The 27,201-nt window shown below is 38.1% G+C and overlaps 1 protein-coding gene across 3 annotated transcripts; it reads right to left on the bottom strand.

The window, feature by feature from the left end:
- Positions 1 to 5,008: 5,008 nt before the first annotated feature.
- On the bottom strand, positions 5,009 to 26,412 carry LOC148875837 (sphingolipid delta(4)-desaturase DES1-like). Of its 3 annotated transcripts, none has more exons than XM_088965476.1 (5): positions 26,265 to 26,412; positions 26,114 to 26,148; positions 24,121 to 24,335; positions 9,090 to 9,316; positions 5,009 to 6,047 (listed from the first exon to the last, which is right to left on the bottom strand). In XM_088965476.1, the coding sequence occupies exons 4-5, from the start codon at positions 9,237 to 9,239 to the stop codon at positions 5,208 to 5,210; spliced, it is 990 nt and encodes a 329-aa protein (XP_088821602.1). In that variant the 5' UTR covers positions 9,240 to 9,316; positions 24,121 to 24,335; positions 26,114 to 26,148; positions 26,265 to 26,412; the 3' UTR covers positions 5,009 to 5,207. The 3 variants fall into 3 exon arrangements, with proteins under 3 accessions (XP_088821602.1, XP_088821601.1, XP_088821603.1); XM_088965475.1 differs by having other exon boundaries at positions 24,121 to 24,347; positions 26,265 to 26,353; XM_088965477.1 differs by lacking the exon at positions 24,121 to 24,335 and having other exon boundaries at positions 26,265 to 26,354.
- Positions 26,413 to 27,201: the final 789 nt, after the last annotated feature.

Raw genomic sequence — 27,201 nt, 5'->3', positions numbered from 1 at the left:
CTGCTGCTCCTCAAATCCTCAAACCATCCCTCTGTTTTGCTCCTCAAATCCTCCCTTTGGTGCAACTTGGTACTATCCCACAACCTCCAATCTCTCGATCCAATAATATATCCACAGATGGGCTGAATAAGGTGATCGGGCCCCATGCGATGAACAGTGTTCGGTCATAGGCCCAAATCTAATTACAGTGTCACAAACCCATCATGACTGACTGGGATGTGGTCAAGCATCGAGAATACAAGAGCAAGATAGCAAGATTAGGAATAGGACTCTTACTTGAGACGGGAATCAGTGGAACCCTGGGACCATATGGATGGATTACTATATTTTTAGGGGTAGGATTTACTTGGAGGAGGGATCTGAATTAATTCCAGACATCTTGGCCCAATACCATAATGCTACCCATGAAAGCTACTCGAAAACCATCCACAGATTACGAAACACTTTCTATTGGAAATGCATGAAACGCCATGTCAAAGAGTATATTAAATCTTGTGAAACATGCCAACGTGTGAAAGGGGAGCAAGCACATCAGCTGGGTTTTTACACCCATTACCTGTTCCTTCCCTCATATGGAGTGATATCTCCATGGATTTCATTGAGGGGTTACCTCTTTGCTATGGAAAATCTGTCATTTTTGTGGTAGTTGACCGGCTTAGTAAATTTGTACACTTTATTACCCTCACCCTCAGCCATCCATACACTGCTCAAGGAGTTGCCCAGATCTTCATCGACAACATCTTTAAATTATATGGTATGCCCAAATCTATAGTCAGTGACCGGGACCCCACATCGGCCAGCATTTTTTGGCAGGAGCTATTTCAGCGGCAAGGTTCTCACTTCAACCTTAGTTCTGCCTACCATCCTCAGACGGATGGACAAACGGAAGCTACTAACCGCACTTTAGTGATGTATTTGTGGTGCTTTGTGGGCTCTCAGCCCAAGATCTGGTGCAAATGGCTATCATGGGCCCAATTCTGCTACAACACAAGTTGGCACTCTACCATCAAGACAACCCCATACGAGTCAGTTTACGGTCGCCCACCACCTTCTCTCATACCATATGTACCGGGAACTACCAAACCTAAAGCAATAGAAAAAGCCTTGACGGATCGGGATCAAGTGGTTAAACAGCTACATGTACATATGAGAAAAGCTCATCAAGTTCGCATGAAGCGCATCTGTGATTTACATCACCGGGAAGTAGAATTTACTGTAGGAGAGATGGCTTACCTCAAATTGCAGTCCCACCGACAAATTTCAGTAGCTACTAGAAGAAATCTTAAGCTGGCACCATGCTTCTATGGGCCTTTCAAGGTTGAGTCGAGTGGGCCCAGTGGCGTATCAGTTGGAACTTCCTAAAGGCTCTCGTATTCACCCCATTTTTCATGTTTCCCTATTGAAGAAACACATTGGGCCCACCACTATAGCTCAGCAGCATAAAATACCGGCTTACCTAGAAACTCCCGAAGCTCAACTTCTTGAGCCCCAAGCAATACTTTGATCGTCACATCCAACATGAGGTCCACCAAGCCTTGGTTCACTGGAAAAATCAGTCCCCTGCCGATGCAAATTGGAAGGATTTGAATTGGTTGTTACGGCAATTTCCAGAAATGGCCCATGAGAACATGGACTGTGTCAAGGGGCCGGGCCTGGAGGGAGATGTCAGGAACCCATTGAGAATATAAGAGCAAGACTAGGAGCAGGACTCTTTTTTATTTAAGTTGTTATCACTTTTCTTTTTGTTGTTGTTATCATTTAGTCTTTATCTCTTATTTTTTTCTGTCAATAATTGCTCGTAACAAGGAGTTTTGACTCCCATTTACTCGTAATAGTCTATTTTCAAGGAAGCATATCTAATTTTTTATCTCTCAATACAAAAGTTAGTTTAGGTCTGGGTTTTCTCGAATTAATCCAACGTGATTAAGCACTCTGTCAAAATAGGAAGAAGTATTCCCTTCACTACCAGTACCGCTTCTTAGTCAAGTTCTCCAGCTCCCACGTCCTACCACGAGATCCCAAGTGCAGGTTCGTGACACGCAGCTTCCATTGAGTGCTGCTGGGGTGTTGGATTCATGTTACTCTACCTCCCACTGGAAAAAGAGTATTCCCCCTATTATAGTTACGAGGAGAGAACAGAAGCAAGCTATTGGTGTCTCCGCAGCCCTCTATTGGAATCCATTATGTGAGCCAAGTTGCTCTCTTGCTTAGATGATTCCACGGCACTAAAAGCAAGATCTCGAAAAGGTTTCAACAATTTGTAGCCTATCCCTGTTCCTGAAAAATCTAAAAAGAATAAAGAAAAAGAAATTGAAGGAGTGTTACTTAATCGGAGGTGCAGATTGGAACGTGTCATGGTAAGTTGCAGATTGGAGCATTGTCAATCCTCTAGCTTGGGTCGTTGGAGGGGGTGGACTGAGTGCTGAACCGGAGGGTGGATGAAGGTGGTGGTGGTTGTCTCCTGCAAGGGGGAGATCAGAGCCGCTGCGCTTTGATCCTCATCGACAAAGTGGATGGAGAGAGAAAGGAAGAGAGAAGATGAGAGACGAGGGATGGGTTGGTCCTTGTTGCAGCTGGGCATGGGCAAAGCCGCTGAAACCATGGATGTCAATCGGACATCTCTCTTGAATGACTGGAACTCGAGAAAATGGATGTCGCCGATACATCCATGAGCTGCCATTGTGTGGGTAGTCATCGCTTTCCGACCCAAGCATTCCTCTACTTTTACATTCCAATTTTAAAATGAGAGGGTATTTTAGAATTTTTTGAAAAATATAAGTCACATGATGTCACTGCAAACCGATTGGATCAAATTGGAATCAGGGTATATTCAAATCCGATCTGACATTGTTCATGTCAGATCCGATCGGATTTTATCTGAATTCGAATCCTATCGGATCTTTAGATCTTTAGATCTGATTTGGTCCAACTTGTTTTTTTTAATTAATAAATTATTAAAAGAAAAATAAAATATACCAATTTAAATAAAGAAAAAACAAAAAATACAAGTATTTTTTAATTATTTTCATCATATATATGTTTTTTATAAACAATAAATAATAGAATAAATTTATAAAAATACAACATAGATAATATATTTATAAATAAATAAATAACATATATATATATATTTATTTATTTATTTATAAATATATAACACATCAGATAGGATAAGGGATGATCTGAATCATATCCGATTTCTCATCGGATCATAGGATCCGATCAAGGGTGATTTGAATTCGACCAAATAGGATCGGATCTTGGACCGGACCGAATCATAATCCGATCCATTTGCACCCCTAGATGTCACATGCGATGGAGTGTGACGAAAAATTAATGGTAGGGGAGGTTTTATATAATTGTCAAAAAACTTGGAGATACTTTAAGATAATATGTAAACAGTAAGGATAGAGTTAGTCAATTAACTAAGCCATAAGGATAGTTTAAGAAATTTACCCTAAAAACAATAAGCAAGTATCCACTTTATATAATATAGATATATTCTACTTTCTTTCATCATTTTTCAATAGTTATCAATTGTATTCCAATGTTTCAGAGTTTATATAAAGTTATAAACCATTAAATTATATTTGTAAATAATTTAATAATAGTTATATGAAACTTGCATTTATTGTTATTGATGTGTTTTAAAGGGTTTATTGGCGTCTATCTTAATTTTTTCACGTATACATCTTCTATAATTGCCTTTTCCATACTCTTTATCACGCAATCCCCTTGTATTGCTTCATACTTCATAGAACTTAAATCCATAAGCATAATCAGGTATTGAGTCGTTTTCAACCAATGGTCACTGAGAGAATTCTATCTATCCGACTACCATGCTCTATGCGGGGTTAATGCTACTGACTCCGTCATTTGGGAGTTCATGAAAGTTGTCATTTGTATGTGCTGGTTTTGCATTAAGAACATTTTCCAATACACGATTGAGATGTGCTGTGAGGTGTTTGTGGGGTACGTTCTTTGAGGTGCAGATGTGAAACACTCACTTAGATGTTTTGTGCTCCTCTACAAGAGTTCGGTTCTTCACATCAACAGAAGGCTATCGATGGGATGTCATGGAATGAATTTTGGCATGTGAAACATATTCCACAGAGAATCCACATGTTTTTATGGCAATGCTTGAATAGCTCCCTCCCATTGCTTAATAATCTCTCAAGATTCTCACATTATCATGATGATGCTTGTCGGAGTTGGATGTAACATTTTGGACCACCGTTTTCTTCCTTGCAGCATAATGAAATCAATGTGGTTTGTTGCTTTACACGTAATAAGGTCATTTAAGCTGAGTTTGGGAGTAAAAATAGAGTGCAAAAATCAAAATCTTATATTTTATATTATTTTGTATGTATTTGTACGTATATATTTGTATTTGTATTCTTTTTTTCAAATTCAAATTTGTATAGTGCAAATTGCAAAACCTTGCATTTTGTTTTTTTTAAATATTCACACTTTCTTAGGCCCCATTCATTACCCAGACTCTATTGGAGGGGGGAGGTCGTCAATGGATGCCACTGACGGACTCTCCCATGTTCTTTTCAAGAATTTATCTAGGACCTATAAGATGTTTTTCTCGGGTATTACTTATCCAGGGAAGTATTATTACCTTTGAAAAAGTTGAATATTACAAGTAGAGAATAAATGCTCAAAATACAATCTGTCAAAAATTCCCATTAAAACAATATAATCCAAAAATACATGAACTTAAATGCAAGGGTAAAATGGTAAAAGATGAAGAAAATTAACCACTTCGTCGTGAAAATGAATGCAGTAAAAGAACATGAAAATTTTGAAAAACTTCACTTAGATAAATTTAACAAAAAAGAAATGAACTTGGCCGAATACACATATAAATGACCTCCACATAAACCACCGAGGCCCAAAAAAATCAATCAAGAATGAACCCACCGGTGTTCTGTACACCCCAGTCCGTTCTGACCGGTGTAATCGTACATCAGATGACAAAAGTGAAAAGGTTCGTTGGACAATGTTTATCAAAAATTAACATCGCCCTTTCCTCAGTCTAAAACCAGATAGTAAAATTGTAACGTTACAAAGAATATTACAACGAAAAATGAATTCCGGAAGCAAAAACCCCCCCGAGGTCAGGGGCTAAATACAGTACATGAAAAAAAAATTATATATATATATATATATATATATATATATATACCAAATAAAGGGAACACCTAGTTATCTTTCTTGGCAGCACCATCACTCTTGGACCTTTTTCTCTTCATCCTGCTAAATGGTCCTACGGTCCGGTCCATGATGTACATGTAAATTACCTGGCTCCAAGATCTATACGACTCAAAATCTTCATAAAACTCAGGCGCAATCTCCTTCACCTTGTGGAGCTTGCTCCCAGGAATCCTTGGGAAATCATGGTGCTCATTGTGGTACCCAACACTCCAAGTAAGCAGGTTCAAAGGTCCGTAGTATGAATAAGTCTCCTGGTCAGGATTGAAAACATAATGCTCTGAAATGAAGTGGCCTGCCATTGGGTGCATCCCTCCTCCAACAAATGTGGAGAGGATCATGTAACCAAAAGACTTCCAACCCCAGATAAAAACCATCACAGCGTCGAGAGTGAGCTGGATCACCAAGTTAGTGAACTCCCACGAACCAGGGGGCTTTGGATTGAGAAAGATTGGCCGCAAAGCGTAGAAGAAGAGCTGGAAGATGACCCATAATGACTTGGTGAAGACATTGGTAACAAGATGAGCCTCAACATGGCTGGGGATGTCCATATCAATACCATCGACACCTTGAAAGCGATGGTGTTCTAAGTGATATTTTTGGAAGGTGATAGACATGGGGACGCCTATGGGGAAGTTTGCAAAAATCCCTAACCAACGGTTGTAAGTTGGGGTCGAGAAGGCAAGGTTGTGACTGAGCTCATGGATGGCTAAGAAGAGATTGTGATTAAGAAAAGACCCAAAAAAATAGGCTACTGTTAATATCTTTAACCAGCTACAGTTGGAGAGCAAAGTTGCAGTCCATAGCTGAAGCAAAACAACCACAGTAATCTGCAGGCACCACAGTTTCAAGGATAAGAATCAATAATCTAAACTGATCAGAGACATAGTTAACAAAGCACCATAAATCCCACATCCAACAGTTCTCCTGCCACAATCAAGTTATAGCATTAAGAACACTATTGATTGCAGGAATCAAAAGTGCTTTAGCTTGTAAGACCAACCCTTAAGCAAGAGAACCAAAAAGAAAATAAAAAACATTCATCTAGACATTCAACTAGAGAGTATTCCAAAGCTAATAGTATTTTTTAGGCTTGAACAAGATATATAGAAATCCAGATAGTGTATTTAGAAATTTGACTTCTCAATTGAGTCAGATGTCAATCATTTCAATTTTGCAGAAGGTAGATTGAACACTACTCGTAATCACTATTTTGTAATTCCAGCAACCTTAAGCAATCCTTCACCCACCCAGTCACCTTCCCCTACCTCATCCACTGCCCCAAAACCTTCAAAAGAACATGACAACCATATGGCAAGTACCTTCTCTGTTTTTGGTATTGACTACTTCAATTTTATAATTTCATCATTTTTCTATTGATATATTTCCCAAATTTTCATTTTTCTTGTATAGCCATGGTTTTAGGTATTACCAGCTAACAATTTTCACAAAATCTAATCAGTAGAACCACCAGACAAGAATAAAAAACAGTTCTCATGTTGAAATTGACCTTTTAAATTCTAAGGAATACTAGGTAACTGAACATGGAGTTGGTTACATTGATCATATTTCACCATTCCACTATATCAAAAGCCCAAGTAGTTAAAATGTCAAACATCACTACCAAGTAATGTAGGCGGTACTTCTCAGCCTCCCCTAGAACTTTTTGCATCAGATAATTCCCTACTGGGGCAGTAGGTAGTGAGGAAATAAAGAAATGCAACAAAAGTACCAGTATGAACGAAGGATTAAACATTGGGTTGACATACAAGTTCATGCCTGGCAACTTTAGAAAATATTACGTGAGGATGCTCCAAACAGATTTTATACATCACTGAAGAGATATTTACGACAATAAAAGAAATAACAAACAATTACTTCTTTAATAAAGACATGATGAAACAAAACTTGTTCCAGCTTCAGGCACAATAACTGAGTTTCCTTGTTGATGTAAATATTCCGTCCTCCAAATATTTCCCTACCTTTTTAGTAGAAAATATTTTCCTTCTTCGACAAGATAAGAGTTTGAAAAAGATGGATTGCCTTACCTTTTCTTTTCTTACATTAACTAATATTTTTTTACAAGTATTAACTAATCTTCATCTATGAGCTAGACTCAATTGGCATTATATAATAAAGCTTAACTAATCTTTATAACATAATGCCAATAATTGCCTTGGCTTCACATCCAAATAACCAGGCAAATTTTAATACATGTATTTCCTGTTGCATGTACAAAGCGCATGCCACTCAACCAGTACAGTAAATGCAATTGGAAAGTACCTCTATTTGCATGTACAAATGTACATGCCAATGCCATTTCAATGTACAATTGCACATTCCACTCTCTCCATTTATCTAGAGCCTGTATATATTTTTTATCAGTAAAAAGAATTTCATTAAGATAAGAAATATGAATTACAGATTATGAGTAGCCTCGGCTACCCCACTAAAATTTAAGTTCCCACCTATCACTTATGATTTTTCATCCTTACAACTGAGCCCAAAAACACTGATCCCTGTTTACCCCTTGTTTTGCTAGCTGGTCTGCAAATCCATTTGCCGCTCTTGGAGTCCACTAAAATGATAGCTGCAAGTCCTTGGAGAGGCTTTTAACTCTTGATATCATTTCTATGCATCCAGGGTATTTTTCAGTTTGCTTTAGCAAGCTTATCACAATATCTATGAGCTAGACTCAATAAAATGGCATAACCATCAATATGACAAGTAATATACCGGCAATGGCAACAGAAATGTCATAAGAAATAGAAATTAATAATTCCAACATAAGAAAACAATTTTGTTGCAAAGACAAGCTACATAAAGAAGAGGGCAAGAAAGATGTTAGCTCCAAATACTCTATGCTAATGCAATGAAGAACAAAAAAAAATCAAGATGGTAAAAAAAACAATATTGACAATAATGATTAGGAATCAGATTTTCTTCATGGCAGAATAAGGAATATGAAGTAAAAACATTAAAGCAAGACAAAATAAAATAAAAGGCACAACTTTAAATGCATAGAAAATATGAATGCCTTTTTCCAAGTAAAGCTCCAATCTTCTACTGAAGACCACAGTTTTCTATGATGCTGGAAAGACATGATACCAGAAAGGCTTTGACTAATCACCCTTCAACTAGATACAACTTGCAAGGAGAAAATGCTTTTGAAAGTTCAATTAACAAAAAAATTGATTAGGACAAATAAAACCAATCAAGCATCTATTCCTTGTTTTGAGGACAGGGGAAAAATCAGCATGAAGATGACAAAGCATGTTGAGACCAAACAGGAAAACTACTAATTGATACATATAGAGACTGGCCATAACTACCTCCCCCCCCCCCGCTGGTTGAGAGCCAAAAAAAGGAGGTACTCGTATGGTAGTTAAGTCTCTGTTTGGTTTTAAATTAAAAATACAGATTGCAAACAAACTGAATTAAGAAACCGTAAAACTCAACAATAAAAGATCAGTTCTTGTACAGTGTTTAAAATAGATCAATTAATGTAGGTTAAAGGGGGCGGAAATTGAACATGAGATCCATGAGAACAGGATCATCCCGAATACATAATGCAGAACTACCCAAAAATTGGAGGAATAAACACTAGATTTGATTTGATACTAGCAAAATTAAAAAAGGACACCCACAATCCCATTCAGAAGAAATCCAACGAAATGGAATGCTGAGAAGATGAACCTAGGAAATAAAGATATTCAGTCAGATAAAAGATGCCAGAATTCTAATACACAAAAAGATGGAAAACCAAACAAGTATCACAATGCATTTTAATACAAAAACAGGAACATCTAATCATGCTGAAAACAAATCCACATTATCAAAAAAACAACCAAGAAAGGGAGAGACGATGATACCTTGAGGAAAGCCCATGGATCGGGTCCGAAGAGCTCTTTGATTTGTGGGTACTTAGAGAGAATCTGACGCCTTCTTGAAGCATGCGGTTCATCTGTGTATGACCAGAAGAAATCCATTGCCATTACTCCATCTCTCTGTTCCCCACCCATCTCCCTCTTCCTCTGCAGACCGTCCTCTTCCTCTCTTCTTCTTCTTCTTCGGCAAGGTTGTAATCCTTCCGAAATAACTGAAAATTTAGCAGTTAAAGCAGGAAAATAGACAATCTGTAGGGAAAGATTAAAGAATGCTGAGCTCAACCATATTTACACTTGTAACGGGAGGGGGAGACAACCCATTCCTGGTTTGTCAACATGACAACACCCATTCCGAGGCTTTAAATGATTTGAACTTCTTTGCCATATTCGACTATGATACTGGGAAGACATGATATTGAAAAAACTTATTGCATCAACCGGTAACATAAAATAATGGCCAATCCAAGCAAATGCTTAGAATACCGGGAAGGCATGCCTTGATTGGCTAAAGCTCTTTCAGTATCGCATCTTTTCAGTATACTTAGATTAAAAATACAAGAAACTTTCCTGAATGAACAAACAAATGCTTAGAATATGAGACGAGTGATGAGCCAGACGGGAAGATATTTTTGGACCTACAAATTCTGTGAAGTGTGAACTGTGAACTGTGAAGAGTGATGGGTCTAATGTTACCACCTCCTTCACTATTTCAGCAGAGACACTGGACACATGATTTTGCATGTGGGTCAGGATTTATATCCCAATCCAAAAAAGCCCAACTAACATTCTCCTTGCACTGGCCTGATAATTCATGATATTTAGCTGCACTCTGATGGCTGTGTTAGGGATCGTTTAACCAATAATAACTTCCCATGTCAGCCATATGTTGGATTGCTTGTAGAGCATGGATGACGTAGGACATTATTATTGGTTAAACAGCTCTCAATACAGCCATCACGTGCAGCTAACCCAGGGTTACGTATGGTTGGATAGAATCAAAAAGGAAGGCTTCCACCTTTCAGCGTTCTTTAATCTTTCCCTACAACTTGTCTATTTTCCTGCTTTAACCACTAACTTTTCAGTTATTTCAGAAGGGTTACAAGTTTACAACCTTGCCGAAGAAGAAGAAGAAGATTTTTTTCTGGTCATACACAGATGAACCGCACACTTCAAGAAGGTGTCAGATTCTCTCTAAGTACCCATAAATCAAAGAGCTCTTTGGACCCTATCCCTGGGCTTTCCTCAAGGTATCATTGTCTCTCCCTCTCTTGGTTGTTTTTTCGATAATGTGGATTTGTTTTCAGCATGAACAGATGTTCCTGTTTTTGTATTAAAATGCATTGTGATACTTGTTTAGTTTTCCAGCTTTTCGTGTATTAGAGTTCTGATATCTTTTATCTGACTGAATATCTGCATTTCCTATGTTCATCTTCTCGGCATTCCATTTTGTTGGGTTTCTTCTGAATGGGATTACGGATGTCCTTTTCTAACTATGCTAGTATCAAATCAAATCTAGTGTTTATTCCTCCAATTTTTTGGTAGTTCTGCTTTATGTATTTGGGATAATCCAGTTCCCATGGATCTCATGTTCAATTTCCATCCCCTTTAACCTACATTAGTTGATCTATTTTAAACACGGTACAATAACTGGTCTTTTACTGTTGAGTTTTACGGTTTCTTAGTTCAGTTTGTTTGTAATCTGTATTTTTAATTTAAAGCCAAACAGAGACTTAACTACCCATACCAGTACCACCTTTCAAAAACAATGTTGGAAGTTATATCTAGTTGAAGAAAACTGTGGTGTTCAGTAGATGATTGGAACTTTTCTTGGAAAAAGGCATTCATTTTTTTTTGGCTAATGCAATGATGAACAAAAAAAAATCAAGATGGTAAAAAAACAATATTGACAATAATGATTAGGAATCAGATTTTTTTCATGGCAGAATAAGGAATATGAAGTAAAAAATTAAAGCAAGATAAAATAAAATAAAAAGAACAACTTTAAATACATAGAAAATATGAATGCCTTTTTCCAAGTAATGTTCCAATCTTCTACTGAACACCATAGTTTTCTATGATGCATAGATTCAAGGCTGTTTTTTTTTCTTTTCTTTTCTTTGTGGTTTGCAGTAGTTATGAGCCTCTAGGGAGAGTGGGTTCAAGGGTGAGGTCACCTGCAAAGAGAAAAAACACTCCAATATATGCATTCGTTCATCCATTTCATCCATCACCAACATAGTTGTCAAGGCGATGCCTAGGCAGCAAGGCGCCCTTGGAGGCTCGCCTCGCCTAATCGCCAAGAAATTTTCTATAATGTGTTATAAAAAACCTTTACATTCTTAATTTTTTAAGGTTGAAATTGTAAAATAGACATTTTAAACTAAAATATTCATTTTGTGTTTATATACTAATTTCTTTTTATTAATTTTTTATTTGTTAGGGTTTAATCAACACAAACATTGCTAAATGCTGTATTGAACCCTCAAAGACTTCAAAACCTGAACCAATAAGTAAGGAAGAACATAAAATGTCGTCCAATCAACACACTTTCTTCTTTTGCTTTACTAATTTTGTGTGTGTATATACTGATTTCTTCTTTTCCTCTTTTCTTTTCTTCTTTTCCTACAACAGAAATAGGGGTTCAGCCCCTATATTTTTTTAATTTTCTTTTATTTCTTCTTTTTCTTCTCATGAATATGTTGGAATATGTTGATTTTCTATACTTTAACATGAAGTTTTACTTTTCTTATGGAAATTATGGATATTTATTAAGGAAATATGATTATGGAACCTAGGGAACTACCCTAAGATACATGTTTTTACTTAAAAAATCCATCACCTAGGCAATTAGATGACAAGGCGCCCCCCTGTCGCCTAGCCTCGCCTTGACGCCTCGAAAACTATGATCACCAATATCCAAAATGATCTCCCATACCTCATCCATCACATCAGTCATCAATTACAAGATCACCACTTAACATAGGAACCTTTCAAGTAAAAAACACCACATCCATGACAAAATTTATCACAACATGATCATTTTTACTACAAATTTGATGAAATTAATCACTCAAATGAAACATGATCACTATTATTATTTCCCATATGACACTCAAACATACCAGAATTATCATCTTTGAAAATTTCCAAAATTACTCAAGCATATCATAATCTTTATTTTTTAGTCCAAAACCAAAATTGAATCCAAATCCTAAAAACCAAGGTGCAGATAGTCCATGCTGACTTTAGCAAAACGAAATTCAAAGAATACAAACATTAGATGATATAAAACCTGATCCAGAATGACTCCTAAAACTCTCATGTGCATAGAGTAACACGTAATGCTATTCAGAACATAGGTTCAGCCCCTTAAAACTTTAATGAGAGTTTTACCCCCCTCACATCAAGGATTTCATGAGAAGATGTTAATCAAGCAAGAACAAATCAAAACAAACTCCTTATTTGGGTATATATATACATATATCTTTTTTTTTGTTATTATTATTTAAATTAGGAGAAAAACAAACTAGTCCTTTCCTGCTTTCTTTTGTTCCTGTTCACCCCACAAATGTTTATTATATTTTTATCAGGAAACAAACTACATCCTAAACATCTCGAGCCTCAGGGCCAGGCCCACATCTTCATCAAGGCCAATAGGACCTAGCCACCAGTTCAAATGGTTGGGATCTACTCAGGGGGCTTCGAATTTCAGACAATAGTATTCTTAAGCCTAAGTGGCCAACTAAAGCAATCCTTGAACTGTAAATCTCAAATTAGGCAGATTCGGGTCAAGTGGTAAAACTCTGGGTGTATCTTGGATTGTTCACTAAAGGTGCTTAGACTAGGCATGGAATTGGGAAAAACAAGGCTGTCATGAGGCAAGTCAAAAACAACCCCGCTACAGCATACTCGACATCTGAGGGTAACTAGGCTTCAACTTGCTTTTGTCATGAATAACTTGCATATGACAGCAACCTTTATGCATCCAATAAAAGGAAAGACCTAAAACCTTGACATAACTGAACTCTACGCAATCAAAGTCTTGTTTAACTGATACCAAGGTTCAATGGGAACTTGACTGTTAAGAGCAAATTTTTAAATATTGAAAACTTGAGGTCCCCTTTTTCTTTATTTTTTGGATTTTTTTCTTTCTTCAGATTAGATGACAGCTGGGTAATTTCAAGCAATTATAACCTGAACCCGCACAGATCTCATTTTTTTCCTTTTTTTAACAAAGCTGAGACTGTCTTTTTTTTTTATAAATGAGTAAAATTTTATTAAACCAGCAAATAAGAGTTACATGCAACCCATGGAAAGGCGCGAGATGCGACCTTTCCTTTAAAACTAGTTACAGAATTATAAGTACAAAAGAAATTACACAGAAGCCCAAAATAAAGCATCCCGGAGAACCCCTTGTTTCGCAAGTGAATCAGCCATTGTGCTTGTTGATCTGCCTACCACCCACTGAACTCTGATTGTCATATTCCTTGTTAACCATTTAACATTTTTGAGAAGATCTCTAAAACCCCAAATCACAGTGTCCGGATCCTTCAGCCAACCCACTATCACTTGGGAATCCCCTTCAATAATCAGATGATCTATGCCTAGCTGGTTTGCAAGCTAGAATCCTTGTACAGCAGCAAGTAATTCGGCCCTTAAGGAGTCTCCTACACCTGCAGGACCTAGGTACAAAGATATAATGCTACCATCTTTGTTTCTCAGCACTCCTCCTATGTCTGAAGGTCCTGGATTTCCTCGGCTACTTTCATCAAAGTTCAACTTGATAAACTCCTCCCCTGGTGGCATCCATTCAACCCCATGTTTGTCCTTCCTGGTAGAAGTATTAGCCACTGCTAACCAGATTCTCCATAGATCATCAAAAGAGTATGCATCAAAGAGCTTTAAAGTTTTCAGCCACTGAATTGCCCTTGTCAGAATACATTCTTTAACTTCCGAGAAGTTCCTTTCTTTTTCACAAAAGATTCCGGTGTTCCTTTTTTCCCAAACTGTCAACAACAAAGCTGCTCTTATGCACTTCCATATAATTCTCCATCTTTTTTGTGCCATTCAAAAGTAGACAAACTAAACAACAAGCTAATATCAGATGGTAGGTTCCACCTATACTCAAACAACATAAAAATCCAATTCCATAAAGCTGTAGCAAAGGAGCAAGAGATTAATAAGTGGTGGCAGTCCTCATTCTGAGACTGTCACAGGACTAATCAGTTTCAAAACGCCACAGCAGATCTAAAGACCAATTAAACTTGCTAAAGATTTAATTTTTCTTTTTTTTTCTTTTACCCAAAACTGTACCTTACCCTTCCTTTATTTCACTTGGATTTTCTTGATTCCTTCTTTCTTTAGACCCTTTGCTTGAATTATTTTACCTGAGCTAACCCAACAACAGTCCTGAATTTTTCAAGGGGGAACACTTTAGGTTATGGGGAACAAACCTGCTAATGAATCATGCTAGCCATTTATCCCTTACGCTATGTTTGGTTTGAAGAAAAGAGTAGGGAAAGGAAGGGAAATGCAGGAACACCTATACAAGATTTGTAAAGGTATCCCTTCCTTTCCTTTCCTTTCCCTACTTTTTCCTTCAAACCAAACATAGCATTAATTCCCAACCAGCCATAATGATTGAAAAATCACCAAGAAACATTGATGCCCTTCCCCCATGCATGTCTACAAAATGTCATTTATCTGACCCATCCAGGATTAAACCTTTGGAACTTCCAAACCAATCTCTTGCTGCCCCAGAGTTCACCCACTCCTCAGAGGGCTCTCTCTACTGCTATTGGGCAAGAAAAATAGGAACATGACTTGGAAATTATACTAATCAATTCAAGGGCTTGGTTTGTTTACTATAATTCAACCTGGGTTCCTTTTTCAGGTTAAAACCAGAATTGATGGCCAAAAAGCTGAGTAACAGCAGAAAGAAACCCATTTGGACCTCCATATATGTTCCCAAGACAGGAAAAACAAAAAACAAAAAAAAAAAACCTCTCATGGACCACTTAATATATCAGCACCTTGCATGATGACTCTACACAAACTAGAAGCAACCACTTTACAATGAATTTCAGATGTAAACCATTTATCAGAATTGGATTCTCAGTCTATCACAAGAAGGGAATCCCTCATTAGTCATTCCATGGATTGAAATAGCGTATGGAATCCAGCCATGCTAAGTAGACTTAATATGTTGACAAAATTCAAGAAGCTTCAACCTGTCCTAGAAAGAACTTTCTCCTTTTCTTTTCAAGCTTTGGGCAACTAACACCAAGAATTCAAAACAGAACTTCATCTTATAACAGAGTTTATCATGAAACTTTTCTTTCCTTTTTATTGACTCCTAGGATCAAGACAACTTCCACTTATTATTTAAATATCTTGCAAAGGCATAGTTCGACAACCAAAGAAAAGGGGGCAACTTCTCTGAAAGAACAAAACTCTAGGACTTGAAACCCTATGATTTAGAGGAGCTATAACTATGATTCTAAAGAGCACAAGATCCAGAAACAGCTCCAAGTTATCTCCAGTTATTTCAGAATTTCTAAAGCATCCATACACACCCCTCCTAGGTCACATGCTTACAAAAACTACTTCAGCAGAAAAAACACATACACACAACTATGATCAGTTTTGATATTTCTTAACTAAAGGAAGATTAGGAGCAAACTACTAAAAGATGTGAATCCAAAATTGAGGCCAAAATAGATACTGGGAGAACCTCATTACTTAAGTCCAAAAAGTCCTACTGTTATGATGCATGATCAATTATGGTCAACTCATTTATGCTTCAAAATGAAACGATAAGAGCAAATACTCCTAGTTCAGATTTAACCCAAAACGGGGGATCATGATCATAGAATACTCTGCACTTCCCCATTATACTTACAAGGAAAACAAATCAAATCTGAGAGATGAGGGTGAAAACCAAGCCAAATTTTCCTGCTTATTTTGACATCAAACCAGCAACTAAAATCAGAAAGTTATGCTCAGGAAATCAATTTCAATTCGTAATCCCATCTGAAAGTTTAGCTAAAAGCAAAAGACAAAGACCACATTACCATCTACAGTAATGCAACCAGCATCGTGAACTGAAATTTCAAACAACCTCCCTCTTTGATTTTTTTTTCTTTTCATATCAGTAGAGCTAAGCAAAACAACATGCATGGATCAAATAACTAAAAACTTAAAACACAAAGCATGAGGGTGCAAGCTGCCACAGAGGGGGTTTATTCTTGGCTCTCCCCAGTGATGTCACCAATTTGTGAGGCCCAAAATTTGGCCAGAGGCCTCTTGGAGTCACCACTCACCATGAATTCAGGGTGGTGAGTCCCTTAAAAAAGGTTTTCTTCAAGAATTTTTTTTAGTGATTCCACATACCTAGCTTGATCAAACCCAGATTCTAGAGTTCTAGCCTAAGAGAGGGAGGGGGGAATGGCACGAAACATAGATGTGACAATTTGGATAGGCTTGGGTTTCGTCCATTTGCTCAAGGCATCATTCCCTTCTTTTGGCTGGAACCCAATGAGGAGGGTGTTATTGGAGTTCCCTACTGACCTCTCTTGGGACCAGCTTGCACTCATAAATGGGAAACTGCAGACCTATGGATGGAACCCTAACCCTTCTTCATTATCTTGGTCCAAATAGAACAAAATGAAAAGAAAGCTAACAACAAGAGTTAGTGAGTTACAAGACTTACCTACGTATGGGACTGAAGTAAGCACTCCTGGAAGTTTTAACTCGGTTGAAACCTAGATGCCTCCACTATCAGTTGGTGTAAGGTAGAAGATGAAGTTGGTATGGGCAGGCGTCCTATCACTCCAAATCTTACCACTCTTCTTCAAATGCGAAAAGGAAAGAGGGGGAATAGCGCTGAACGACAAAGGGGTGATGAAGCAGGATCCTCATTCAAGTTGGTTTTGAACCAGCAATGGCGGTTTTTTACCTTCTTCGAACACTCCCCCTCTCCTTTCCAACGAAAAAGAGGAAGGGGCGGAAGGAATTAAGTAAATAATAAATAAAATATGAAAATATAATTTCTCAAGGGATGAAATATCTTGCCAAGGTGGCATTAATAATGTGTCTTGAGAGGAGTTGAATAGCTTGATCAAATGCCCCCTTGGGCTCCTTTTCAACCCCTTTTATAGGCCTTGGGTAGGGGTAGTTTGGGAATTTTGAAAATGTTTAAGGGTAGGAGGGTCCAAAAGTGGTAAAAGTAAGGATATTCTAAGTAAGAGGAAGGTTGGAGGGTGTTTTGTGTATTTTATAAAAGTTTAAGGGTAGGACTGTCTAGGAATTAAAAAGCAAGGGCATTCTTGGGTAAAAGCAAATCGAGGGTAGTTTAGGCACTTTCGAATTTTTTGGGGGGCAAAAGTGTCCATAGGTGGTAAGAACATGGCAACTTTAGGGAAAGGGAGGATGAAGGGTATTTTGGGTATTCCAAGGGGTGAAATCGTCCAAGTGAGGTAAATTCAAGGGCATTCTAGGTAAGAAGGGTGAAGGGGTATTTTGGGTATTTTGAGGGTTTCCATGGGTGAAATAGTCCAAATGGTGTGAATCCAGGGGTATTCTAGGTAAGAGGAAAGGTATGGGTGTATTTTGGATATTTCAAAAGTTCTTAGGGGTATTCTTGTAAAAATTGTAAGAAGGGAATGTTCTCATCTAAGGGTTGGCAAATTTGGGTAGCCAAGATTACTTTTGGAGAGGTTATTGAATTAATGCTACACAACAAGGCAATTGTACAGGCCAATGACAACTTGCAAAAAGGATTATTGCCCAATTTAAAGGCTATAGAGAGTTTTTAGGTGAAATTTGGTAGGGTAGGGTTTTCAAGGGTTTTAGGCTTGTTGGTGAGGTCCAATTGGTCCAAAGAAGCTTGGATACAGGGGATTCAAGGGTCATAGGTCCCAGTCAATAAGATGAGCGAAAAAAGAATCTTGACTCGATCAAGGGGCAAACGAAGGTGTTTCGAGGTAAAACTTGATAGGCAAGGGTTTTAGAATATGTAGAGTCTTCAGGTAATGTCCGATTGATGAAGTGTCCATACTGATGATTTATGGTTTAAGAGGGTGAGGTGTTCAATTTTGGGTGCTGACAACATAAAAAAAATAAAGGCATTCAATTTGATAAAAGAGATGTGAATTTGTCCTTCAAATTTGATATAAAACTGATAAAAAATAAGAAAAGTGAGAAACAAAAAAGGTTATAGCAGAATAAAAGAAGAAGATGGAGAAGAAGAGAGTTTGATCGGTTTCTCTCTCCCTTAACTAATCTTTTATTAATCTTAATTAATTATGCTAATTACAAGCCTGACCTTTAAGTGAGCGGCCAACAAAGCAAGAGCTTAAAAGAAATTAAAAAGAAATTAACAGGCTCATTAACTCATAAAACAAATAGAACACTGCTTAAACAAAAAACAAATATTAGGGCCCATTCAACCCAATATCTCTACACTCCCCCTCAAACTGAGCATAGATGTCAATCATGTCCAGCTTGCTTATATAGTGTGTCAACTTTCCTATTGGAACACCTTTGGTCAAAACACCAGCCAAGTGCTCTTTTGAAGCAATAAATGGCAAGCAAACTTCCCCTGAAGCAACTTTCTCCCTTATGAAATGTTTATCAACCTCTATGTGCTTAGTTCTATCATGCTGAACAGGATTATGTGCAATGTTGATAGCTGCTCGATTGTCACGGTAGAGCATCATTGGTTTTTCATAGTCAATGCCCAACTCTCCCAAAAGTGATCTCAACCACAATAATTCTGACACTCCTTGTGCCATTGCCCTATACTCTACTTCAGTTAGGGAACTAGCAACTATAGATTGTTTCTTACTTCTCCATGAGCCAATGTTCCCTGCCACCAAAGCACAATATCCTAAGGTGGATCTCCTATCATCAATACATCCGGCCCATTCAACATCAGTGTATTCCTCTAGCTTCATGAATCCATGCTTGACAAACAAAATACCTTTCCCTAGATTGCCTTTCAAGTAGCATAAAACTCTTTCTGCAGCTGCTAAATGTATCTTTGAGAGAATGCATAAACTGACTAATAGCACTTACTGCATAGGAAATATCTGGTCGAATCGTGCAAAGATGTAACAACTTCCCGAGCAGTCTCTGGAACACTCCCCTATCAGTCAACAGTTCACCATCAGTAGCAGTAAGCTTATGGTTTAGCTTTATAGAGGTGGAAGCCGGTTTAGCACCAAGTTTACCAGTCTCTACAAGGAGATCAAGAACATACTTACGTTGAGAAATGAAGATACCATCCTTAGATCTAGCAACTTCAATTTCCAAGAAGTATCTGAGATCCCCCAAATCTTTTATCTCAAATTATGTGTTAAGAAATCATTTGAGCTTAATCACTTCCTGAGTGTCATTACCTATAACCACAATGTCATCAACATAAACAATCAGAAAAGTCACCAAAGAGTTACTTTTCTTCACAAACAAAGTGTGGTCAAATTGAGTCTGTGTATAACCAAAAGTAACAATGACAGCTCAGAATCTCTCAAACCAGGCTCTAGGGGATTGTTTGAGACAAAAAGAGACTTCTTCAATTTGCACACATTCCCTTGCATTTCCTTTCCATACATCCCCGAAGGTAAAAACATACAGACCTCTTCATGTAAGTCTCCGCTCAAGAAGGCATTTTTAACATCAAACTGGTGAAAGGGTAAATCAAAAGTAGCAGCTAGAGACAACAAAACTCGAAGGAAGTCATTTTAGCCACGGAAGAAAAAGTCTCAAAGTAATCAATACCATACATCTGAGTTTAACCATTAGCAACCAATCGAGCCTTAAACCTCTCAATAGTGCCATCAAAATGATATTTGATTGTGAATACCCATTTACAACTCACTAGTTCCTTACCTTCAAGAAAGTCCACAATATCCTAGATATGGTTCTCATGCAAAGCATCTAGCTCAGTCATCATAGCATTCCTCCATTCAGGTTTAGACAAAGTTTCTGGTACAGACTTGGGAATCGCATGGGTAGAAATAGAGGCAAAAATAATAGGTAGGGGATAGAAGGCTATAGGATAAATGTTTAGAAATACAATGTGTTGTACACTTCCGCTTGCCTTTGCGAAGGGCAATAGGAAGGTCAAGATCTGGGAAGGTAGCAGGTGGGTCAAAGGCAAGCTAACTTGGTACCTCAGTAGTGATGGGAGGTGCAAGAGGCTCTGATGAAGGAGTGGAAACAACTTGCCCATGCTTGAATCTTTGTCTTTGATACCACCTTTGGAGAATAGGTAGTAAGGAAAATATGGGATGATGAGCTGGGAGAGAAGGGGGAGCAAGAACATGTGAGGTAGACACAATGGAAGGAGAGGCAACAGAAGAGGATGACTCAACAGAAGACTCAAAAGGAACTGAAAGAGGAACAGGTGGAGACATAGCACATGGTTCCTCAGAATACTCCCCTTAGGAGGAATACCAAAGAAAGGAATAGACTCAGCAAAAGTGACATCCCTAGAGACAAAGCGGGTGCCACGAACCGAATCAAAACAACAATATCCCTTCTATGTGGAAGCATATCCTAGAAAAATGCATTTATGTGCCTTAGGCTCAAATTTGTGTCTCTGATAATTATGAACACGTACATAGAAGGTGCACCCAAAAACTCGGAGAGGAAGAAAAAGAGATTCCCATCCGGAAAGAGAAGGCTAAATGGGGTCTTGAAACCCAGAACCCAAGAAGGCATATGGTTAATCAAAAAGGTGGCAGTAAGGATAGCATCCCCCCAAAATTTATTAGGAACATGAAATGCAAAAAGGAGGCATCTAGCAATCTCAACCACGTGGTGGTTCTTCCTTTCCACTACTCCATTCTGTTGTAGAGTGTAGGAACAAGAACTCTGATGAATAACCCCAAAGGTTTCAAAGTAGGATGAGAGGTTCTTCTCAAAATATTCCTTAGCATTATCAGACTAGAATATTTTGATACGGGTGTTAAACTGGGTAAAGATAAGTTCATGAAATTTTTGCACAATAGTTGGTACTCCATCCCAGGATCTCGTAAGATTAATCCAAGTATAGCACAAATAATCATCAATACAGAGGATAAAATGCTTGTAACCCCCCATAGTAGGCAAATGATATGGCCCTCACACATCAGAATGCACAATATGAAAAGGAGAAATAGATATTTTATTGCTCATTGAATAAGAATGTCTACAATGCTTTGCAAGTTCACAAGACTCACAATGAAGACTCGATAAAGACACTCCCTTAAATGTATGGGGAAACAAATGACTCAAGGCAGGAAAAGGTAAATGACATGACATGACTCTATCAATAGACTCTGACATAACAAACTCCAAAGCAACTCCATTAGGTGGTCCAAGACTCCTATCAGGCGTGTCCAACAAGTATATTCCATTCGCCTCATGGGCACTCCCAATCGCCCCCTAGGATTTTAGGTCCTAAGAAACACAATGGGTAAAAAAAAGAGGTTATACTACAGTTCATGGATTTGTCAAGCTACTGACAAATAAAAGGTTGGTAATGAGCTTAGGGGCATGAAGAACAGAGAATAAAACAAGTGTGCTAAAAATGGGAGCAAGAGACCCATCAGCAAGGAATATCTTCTCTCTACCAGAGAGGAGCTGATAATGAACAAAGGAGGTTAGATACTTAGATAAATTGGTTATATGGTCTAATGCACCAAAGTCAATAATTCAAGGGAGTTTATGATTACCTGAAATCATAGCATGATTTGCAGAACCACAAGTACCTGAGTGAGTAAATGCGGATGATGAGGTGTTGCCTGAAGGGTTGGATGTTGAAACAATGGTCTCCGAGTGATTAAGTAACCTCCCATAATTTTCAAACTCTACCTTTACTATTGTCAGTTGCTCGATAGCTGATCTTTCTTCGCTTTCCTTGTTTCCACCCTCGGGCATTGTGGCAACATTAGCATTCTTAGGCTTCCCAGTCTGACCATTCTTCTTAAAGTTGTTGTTATTGTTGTTGTTCCGAAACTTGTCCAGGAGAAGATCTGGATGAAGTTTCCAACATGTGTCCTTAGTATGCTTCAGCTTCTTGCAATATTCACATATTACTTCCTTCTTCTCAATCAGCCCCTTCAACTTTATTCCAACATGTGCAAAGTGTTTTGTAGGTGGTTCCTGTAATTGTACTTGCCACCTACTCTCTTCACTACTTACCATGGCATATGCTTGGGCAAGAGTGACCGCATCTTTGGCCAGGATGTTCTGCCTAGTAATGTCGAACTCAGGGTTGAATCCTACGAGAAACTCAAACACCCAGTTTTGTTCCACCAGTTTTCTAAATATCTCTACATTTTTAGTACTCTCCCATACAATTGTCTCCATAACATCAATTTCCTACCATAGTGACTTCAACATGGAGTAATAAACTGCTACACTCTTCTCCCCCTGTCTCAGATTGTTCACATCACTCTTCTGTAGAGACTGTGAGAAGATCTAGCCGCAGGGCTATTTTTATACTTTTACTTATTTTGTTGTACATCTATTTTATGTACTCTTTCTTTTGTACACTAAGGGCATATTTGTCCTCTTACTTTCTTTAATATAAACATCTCTTTTAGGATGTCGACAATCACCAAGTGACACACCTTCCAATTTGTCATGTTCTCTTCTCTCTCTATCTTTTCGATCTGACTCTAACGTCTTCAACTTATAGGCTCTTGCAACATTTAACTTCTGTGAATATGTTTTTGTAAAATTGTCCCAAATCTCCTTGGCTAAGGTCATCTAGAGGCAACACTGACTTATATGGGGCTGCATGGAGTTGACCAACCACCCAATCACTGTGTAATTCTCCTACATCCATTTCTCATATGCAGGGTCTGTCTCTGCAGGTTTCACCTTACTACCATGAGATACCCTAGTTTACCTCTACTTCAAACATAAATCCGTATAGACTATGCCCAGGCTAGATAATTGGTTCCATCTAGTTTAATTGTGGTTACACCAATCAAAAAGGAATCTATTGGACCAACCCCGGATACTGGCATCTACTTCATTTCACTTCAAGATTGCTCCATTGATCAAACAAAAATTAAAAAAAAAAAAAACTAGTTTTCAATCTTTATAGACCTAATTGAGGTCAGTACAATACCTAGAGATTCAAAAACTAGGGTTTCACTACACCCAACTATCGAGGAGGAAGAGAAAAGTAGTCGCTCCTACCAGATCTTCCCAACCCTCTTCAAATCTCAACTGCACACTTCTAGGGATCAAACTACACCTCCCAAGCACTGAGTGCCACACCCAATCCTTCTCCTTAACTTGTAACTTGAAATCTCTCTAGTCTACTAGGGTTTTGGGCAGAAAAATTACAGCTCCAATTCCTGGCAATTTTTTGCCAGATTCTAACTCTCCAAACCCTCTACCAACTAGGCAAATAGTCCTCTGATTGATCAGCAACTTATCTCTCCATACACTCTTTTAATTGAAGGGTGTATGGAAAAAAATAAGAGAAAAAGAAAAGAGGAGGAAGAACTACTTTGATACCAAGATGTGAATATGTCCTTCGAGTCTGATATAAAACTGATAAAAAATAAGAAAAGTGAGAGAGAAAAGAAGGTTACAACAGAATATAAGAAGATGGAGAAGAAGATGAGAAAGGAGAAGAAAGTTCGATGGGTTTCTCTCTCCCTTCACTGATCTTTTATTGATCTTAATAAATTATGGTAATTACAAGTCTGACCTTTAAGTGAGCGGCCAGCAAAGCAAGAACTTAAAAGAAATTAATAAGAGATCAACAGGCCCATTAACTCATAAAACAGATAGAACACTACTTAAACATAAAACAAATATTAGGACCCATTCGGCCTAGCCTCTCTACAAAAAGATATCAGAACTCTAATACACGAAAAGATGGAAAACTAACCAAGTATCACAATACATTTTAATACAAAAATATGAATATCTAATCATGCTGAAAACAAATCCACATTATCAAAAAAAAAAAAAAAAAAACAACCAAGAGAGGGAGAGACAATGTTACCTTGAGGAAGGCCTATGGATTGGGTCCAAAAAGCTCTTTGATTTGTGGGCACTTAGAGAGAATCCAACGCCTTCTCGAAGCGTGCGGTTCATCTGTGTATGACCAGAAGAAGTCTGTGGCCATTACTCCTTCATCTCTCTGTTCCCTACCCATCTCTCTCTTCCTATGCAAACCGTCCTCTTCCTCTCTTCTTCTTCTTCGGCAAGGTCGTAATCCTTCCGAAATAACTGAAAAGTTAGTGGTTAAAGAAGGAAAATAGACAAGTTGTAGGGAAAGATTAAAGAATGCTGAAAGGCGAAAGCCTTCTTTTTTAATTATATCCAACCATTATGGCTGTACTGAGAGCTGTTTAACCAAAAATAACGCCCCATGTCATCCATGCTCCACAATCAATCCAACATATGGCTGACGTGGGAAGTTATTATTGGTTGCGATCCCTAACACAGCCATCAGAGTGCAGCTAAATATCACGAATTCTTAGCCCAATGCAAGGAGAACATTAGCTGGGCTCTTTTGGATAGGGATATACAGCCTGGCCCACATGCAAAATCATGTGTCCAGTGCCCCTATTGAAATAGTGAAGGAGGTGGTAGCATTAGATCCATCGCTCTTCATAATTCACACTTCACACTTCACAAAATTCGTAGGCCCAAAAATATCTTCCCAGCTCTCTCATCATTCATCTCATATTCTAAGCCATTCGTTTGTTCATTTAGGAAAATTCCTTGTATTTTTAACCTAAGTATACCGAAAAGATACAGTACCAAAAGAGCTTTAACCAATCAAAGCATGCCGTGAATTTTAATGAATAGCACCTGTCTGGTCGTTATTTTATGATACTGGTTGATGCAGTAAGTTTTTTCAATATCATGTCTTCCCGTAGTGGGATATAGCAAAGAAGTTCAAATTTTACAGATATATATATATATATATATATATATATAGAGAGAGAGAGAGAGAGAGAGAGAGAGAAATGAATCATCAAAAGCCTCGGAATGGTTGTTGTCATGTTAACAAACCAGGAATGGTTGATTAGGATATGGGTTGCCCCCCCCTCCCGTTACAAGTGTAAATATGGTGCAACTGATGTACACGTGAATTTGTAATGTTGCCAACCAACAATATTAAGAAATCTCATCCAGAATCTATGCCAATTATCTGAAAGACTGAAACCTGAAAAGTTAAACTGGAAGTACATCATTCAGTCTTTCAAGTTACAAAGAAAGCTAGTGTCCCATATAAGTGCTCCCCAAGCTAGAATAATAACCAAACCACATTTTGAATTCAAAAAAGACGGAAACATGTTCAGAAGTAAACTTCATACAGTACCATAAGTGGGCAAGGACTTTATGTGACCAAAAAGATAGCCACTTTAACCAAAGGAGATACTTTATCAGTAATTATATGGTACTTAAATACTTATCAAAGGTTCAGATGCTAATAAGGGGCCTATATTGATTTGTAATCTTGCTCACCTAGAGTAACAGAACTTGAAATTCTGGCCTGATGACGGCTTGGTTACCCAAATGGGTAAACAGGACAAATAGGTTGAGGTAAAATTTTGACAATTTAACATTTTCCTGTCTAGAAGACTAGAACCGTTGTGAACAAGAAAGGGAGAATTACAATAGAACCTTTATTTTCTCAAAGTACCAAGCAATGCCTTCATTGAAATATAGAATTTTCAACAGGAGTGGTCATACTTTTTTTATTTTTGTTCATACATTTGGATTGATAGAAAATAAGAGAAAAACAGAAAAACAGAAAGATGATGATAAATTGATAATCATACACGAAACCCTGAAATTTATATAATTTAAATCCACCGGCACAATCAGAAGGTTGCATTTCCAAAAAAAGCGGAGATAACCAAAAAAATATGAACAAGCCAAAATGAAAAACATAAGGAGCAAATCTCGCATATTTCTTTATCGCAGTTTGTAGAGACAGTCCATGGATAAAAAATACCGCAGGTTTTATTGGATATACTCACCTTTGCCGCTGGTTAAGCGTTCACCGGTCGGAATGCTAGATGAAACCATCGAAAAAAAAAACAAAACAAAACAAATAAGCAGCAAATCCAAACCCTAGAAAAATGGAAGAAAACGTGAGGTAAAAATGGATATTTGAGTTGAATAGCATACCTGCGAGCCGGCGCTGGAGATCCTTTCCCCTTTCGGTTGAGGAGTTCGAATGACCTAATCTTCGACTTAAACGATGGGCATAACGAGTCATTTAAAAGATATATGAGGATGTTTTTGTCTTTCACCCAGGTATGAAACGCGTATTCCCGCGTTAAGTGCCTGGTCCGGCTCTTACCAATTCTGATCAGAATTTGGGTTTCAGATCTGCTAATTAGACTTTACATCTGCTCCCCACTAACGCGCTCCAAAAACGCTCCATGCGCGCGTGCAGTGAAAACATTTTTCGTATTTGTCAAGTTGTTACTCGGAGATGTTCCCAAAACACGGTTGATATCGGCTGTGGGACGTTTTTTGGGAGATCAAATCATCCCCCCACGCCCCACCGCACATTCCCCACCGTATATTGGGAATGTCTCCCCTAGACCTGTTTATGGGTCGGGCCGGGCCGGGCTTAGGCCGGGTTTTACTCATCATTAATGGAAATATGTTAGGCCCGAGCCTGAGCCCGGCCTGACCAACGGTCTTATAACTTGGGCCCGAGCCCAGCCCTGATAAAATGCCTGAAGCCCGACCTAATAAAAAAAATTACAATTTTCCCTATTCAAATTAGAATTAAAAATTCAGTTTGTTTTTTTCCTATTTAAATGAACAATGGGCCTACAAGATGTTTTTTTCCCTTTCTTTTACGTTTTAAAACACAGTTTTACATTCTTAAATCAAAAAATTTATTCAAATGGACATAATCACATAACTCGTTTTAAGTCTAATTTTAGGTCGGGCTGGGCTATTTTGACAAAACCTGAGCCCGACTCGAATTTATTGCAGGTCAGGTTTTTTGGCCCGAATTTAAGCCCGCGGGCCTATAAGCATGTTCAAGCCCATCTGGTGGGCCGGCCCATTATCAGGTCTAGTCTCCCGATAATGACATCACCTTTTT

Source organism: Nelumbo lutea, chromosome 1 (genome assembly GCF_056320005.1).
Source record: "Nelumbo lutea isolate HS-2025 chromosome 1, American lotus-T2T, whole genome shotgun sequence".
Taxonomy (NCBI): Eukaryota; Viridiplantae; Streptophyta; class Magnoliopsida; order Proteales; family Nelumbonaceae; genus Nelumbo; species Nelumbo lutea.
The sequence above is the reverse complement of the archived record's forward strand: the minus strand, read 5'-3'. Positions and strand labels throughout refer to the sequence as shown.

What these genes read in the sequence shown, in the direction of transcription:
- LOC148875837 (XM_088965476.1), bottom strand. Translation starts at nt 9,239, where the DNA reads ATGGGTGGGGAACAGAGAGATGGAGTAATGGCAATGGATTTCTTCTGG. An exon ending in ATCCATGGGCTTTCCTCAAG is followed by an intron (nt 6,048 to 9,089) that starts GTATCATCGTCT and finishes TGGTGCCTGCAG; the next exon opens with ATTACTGTGGTTGTTTTGCT.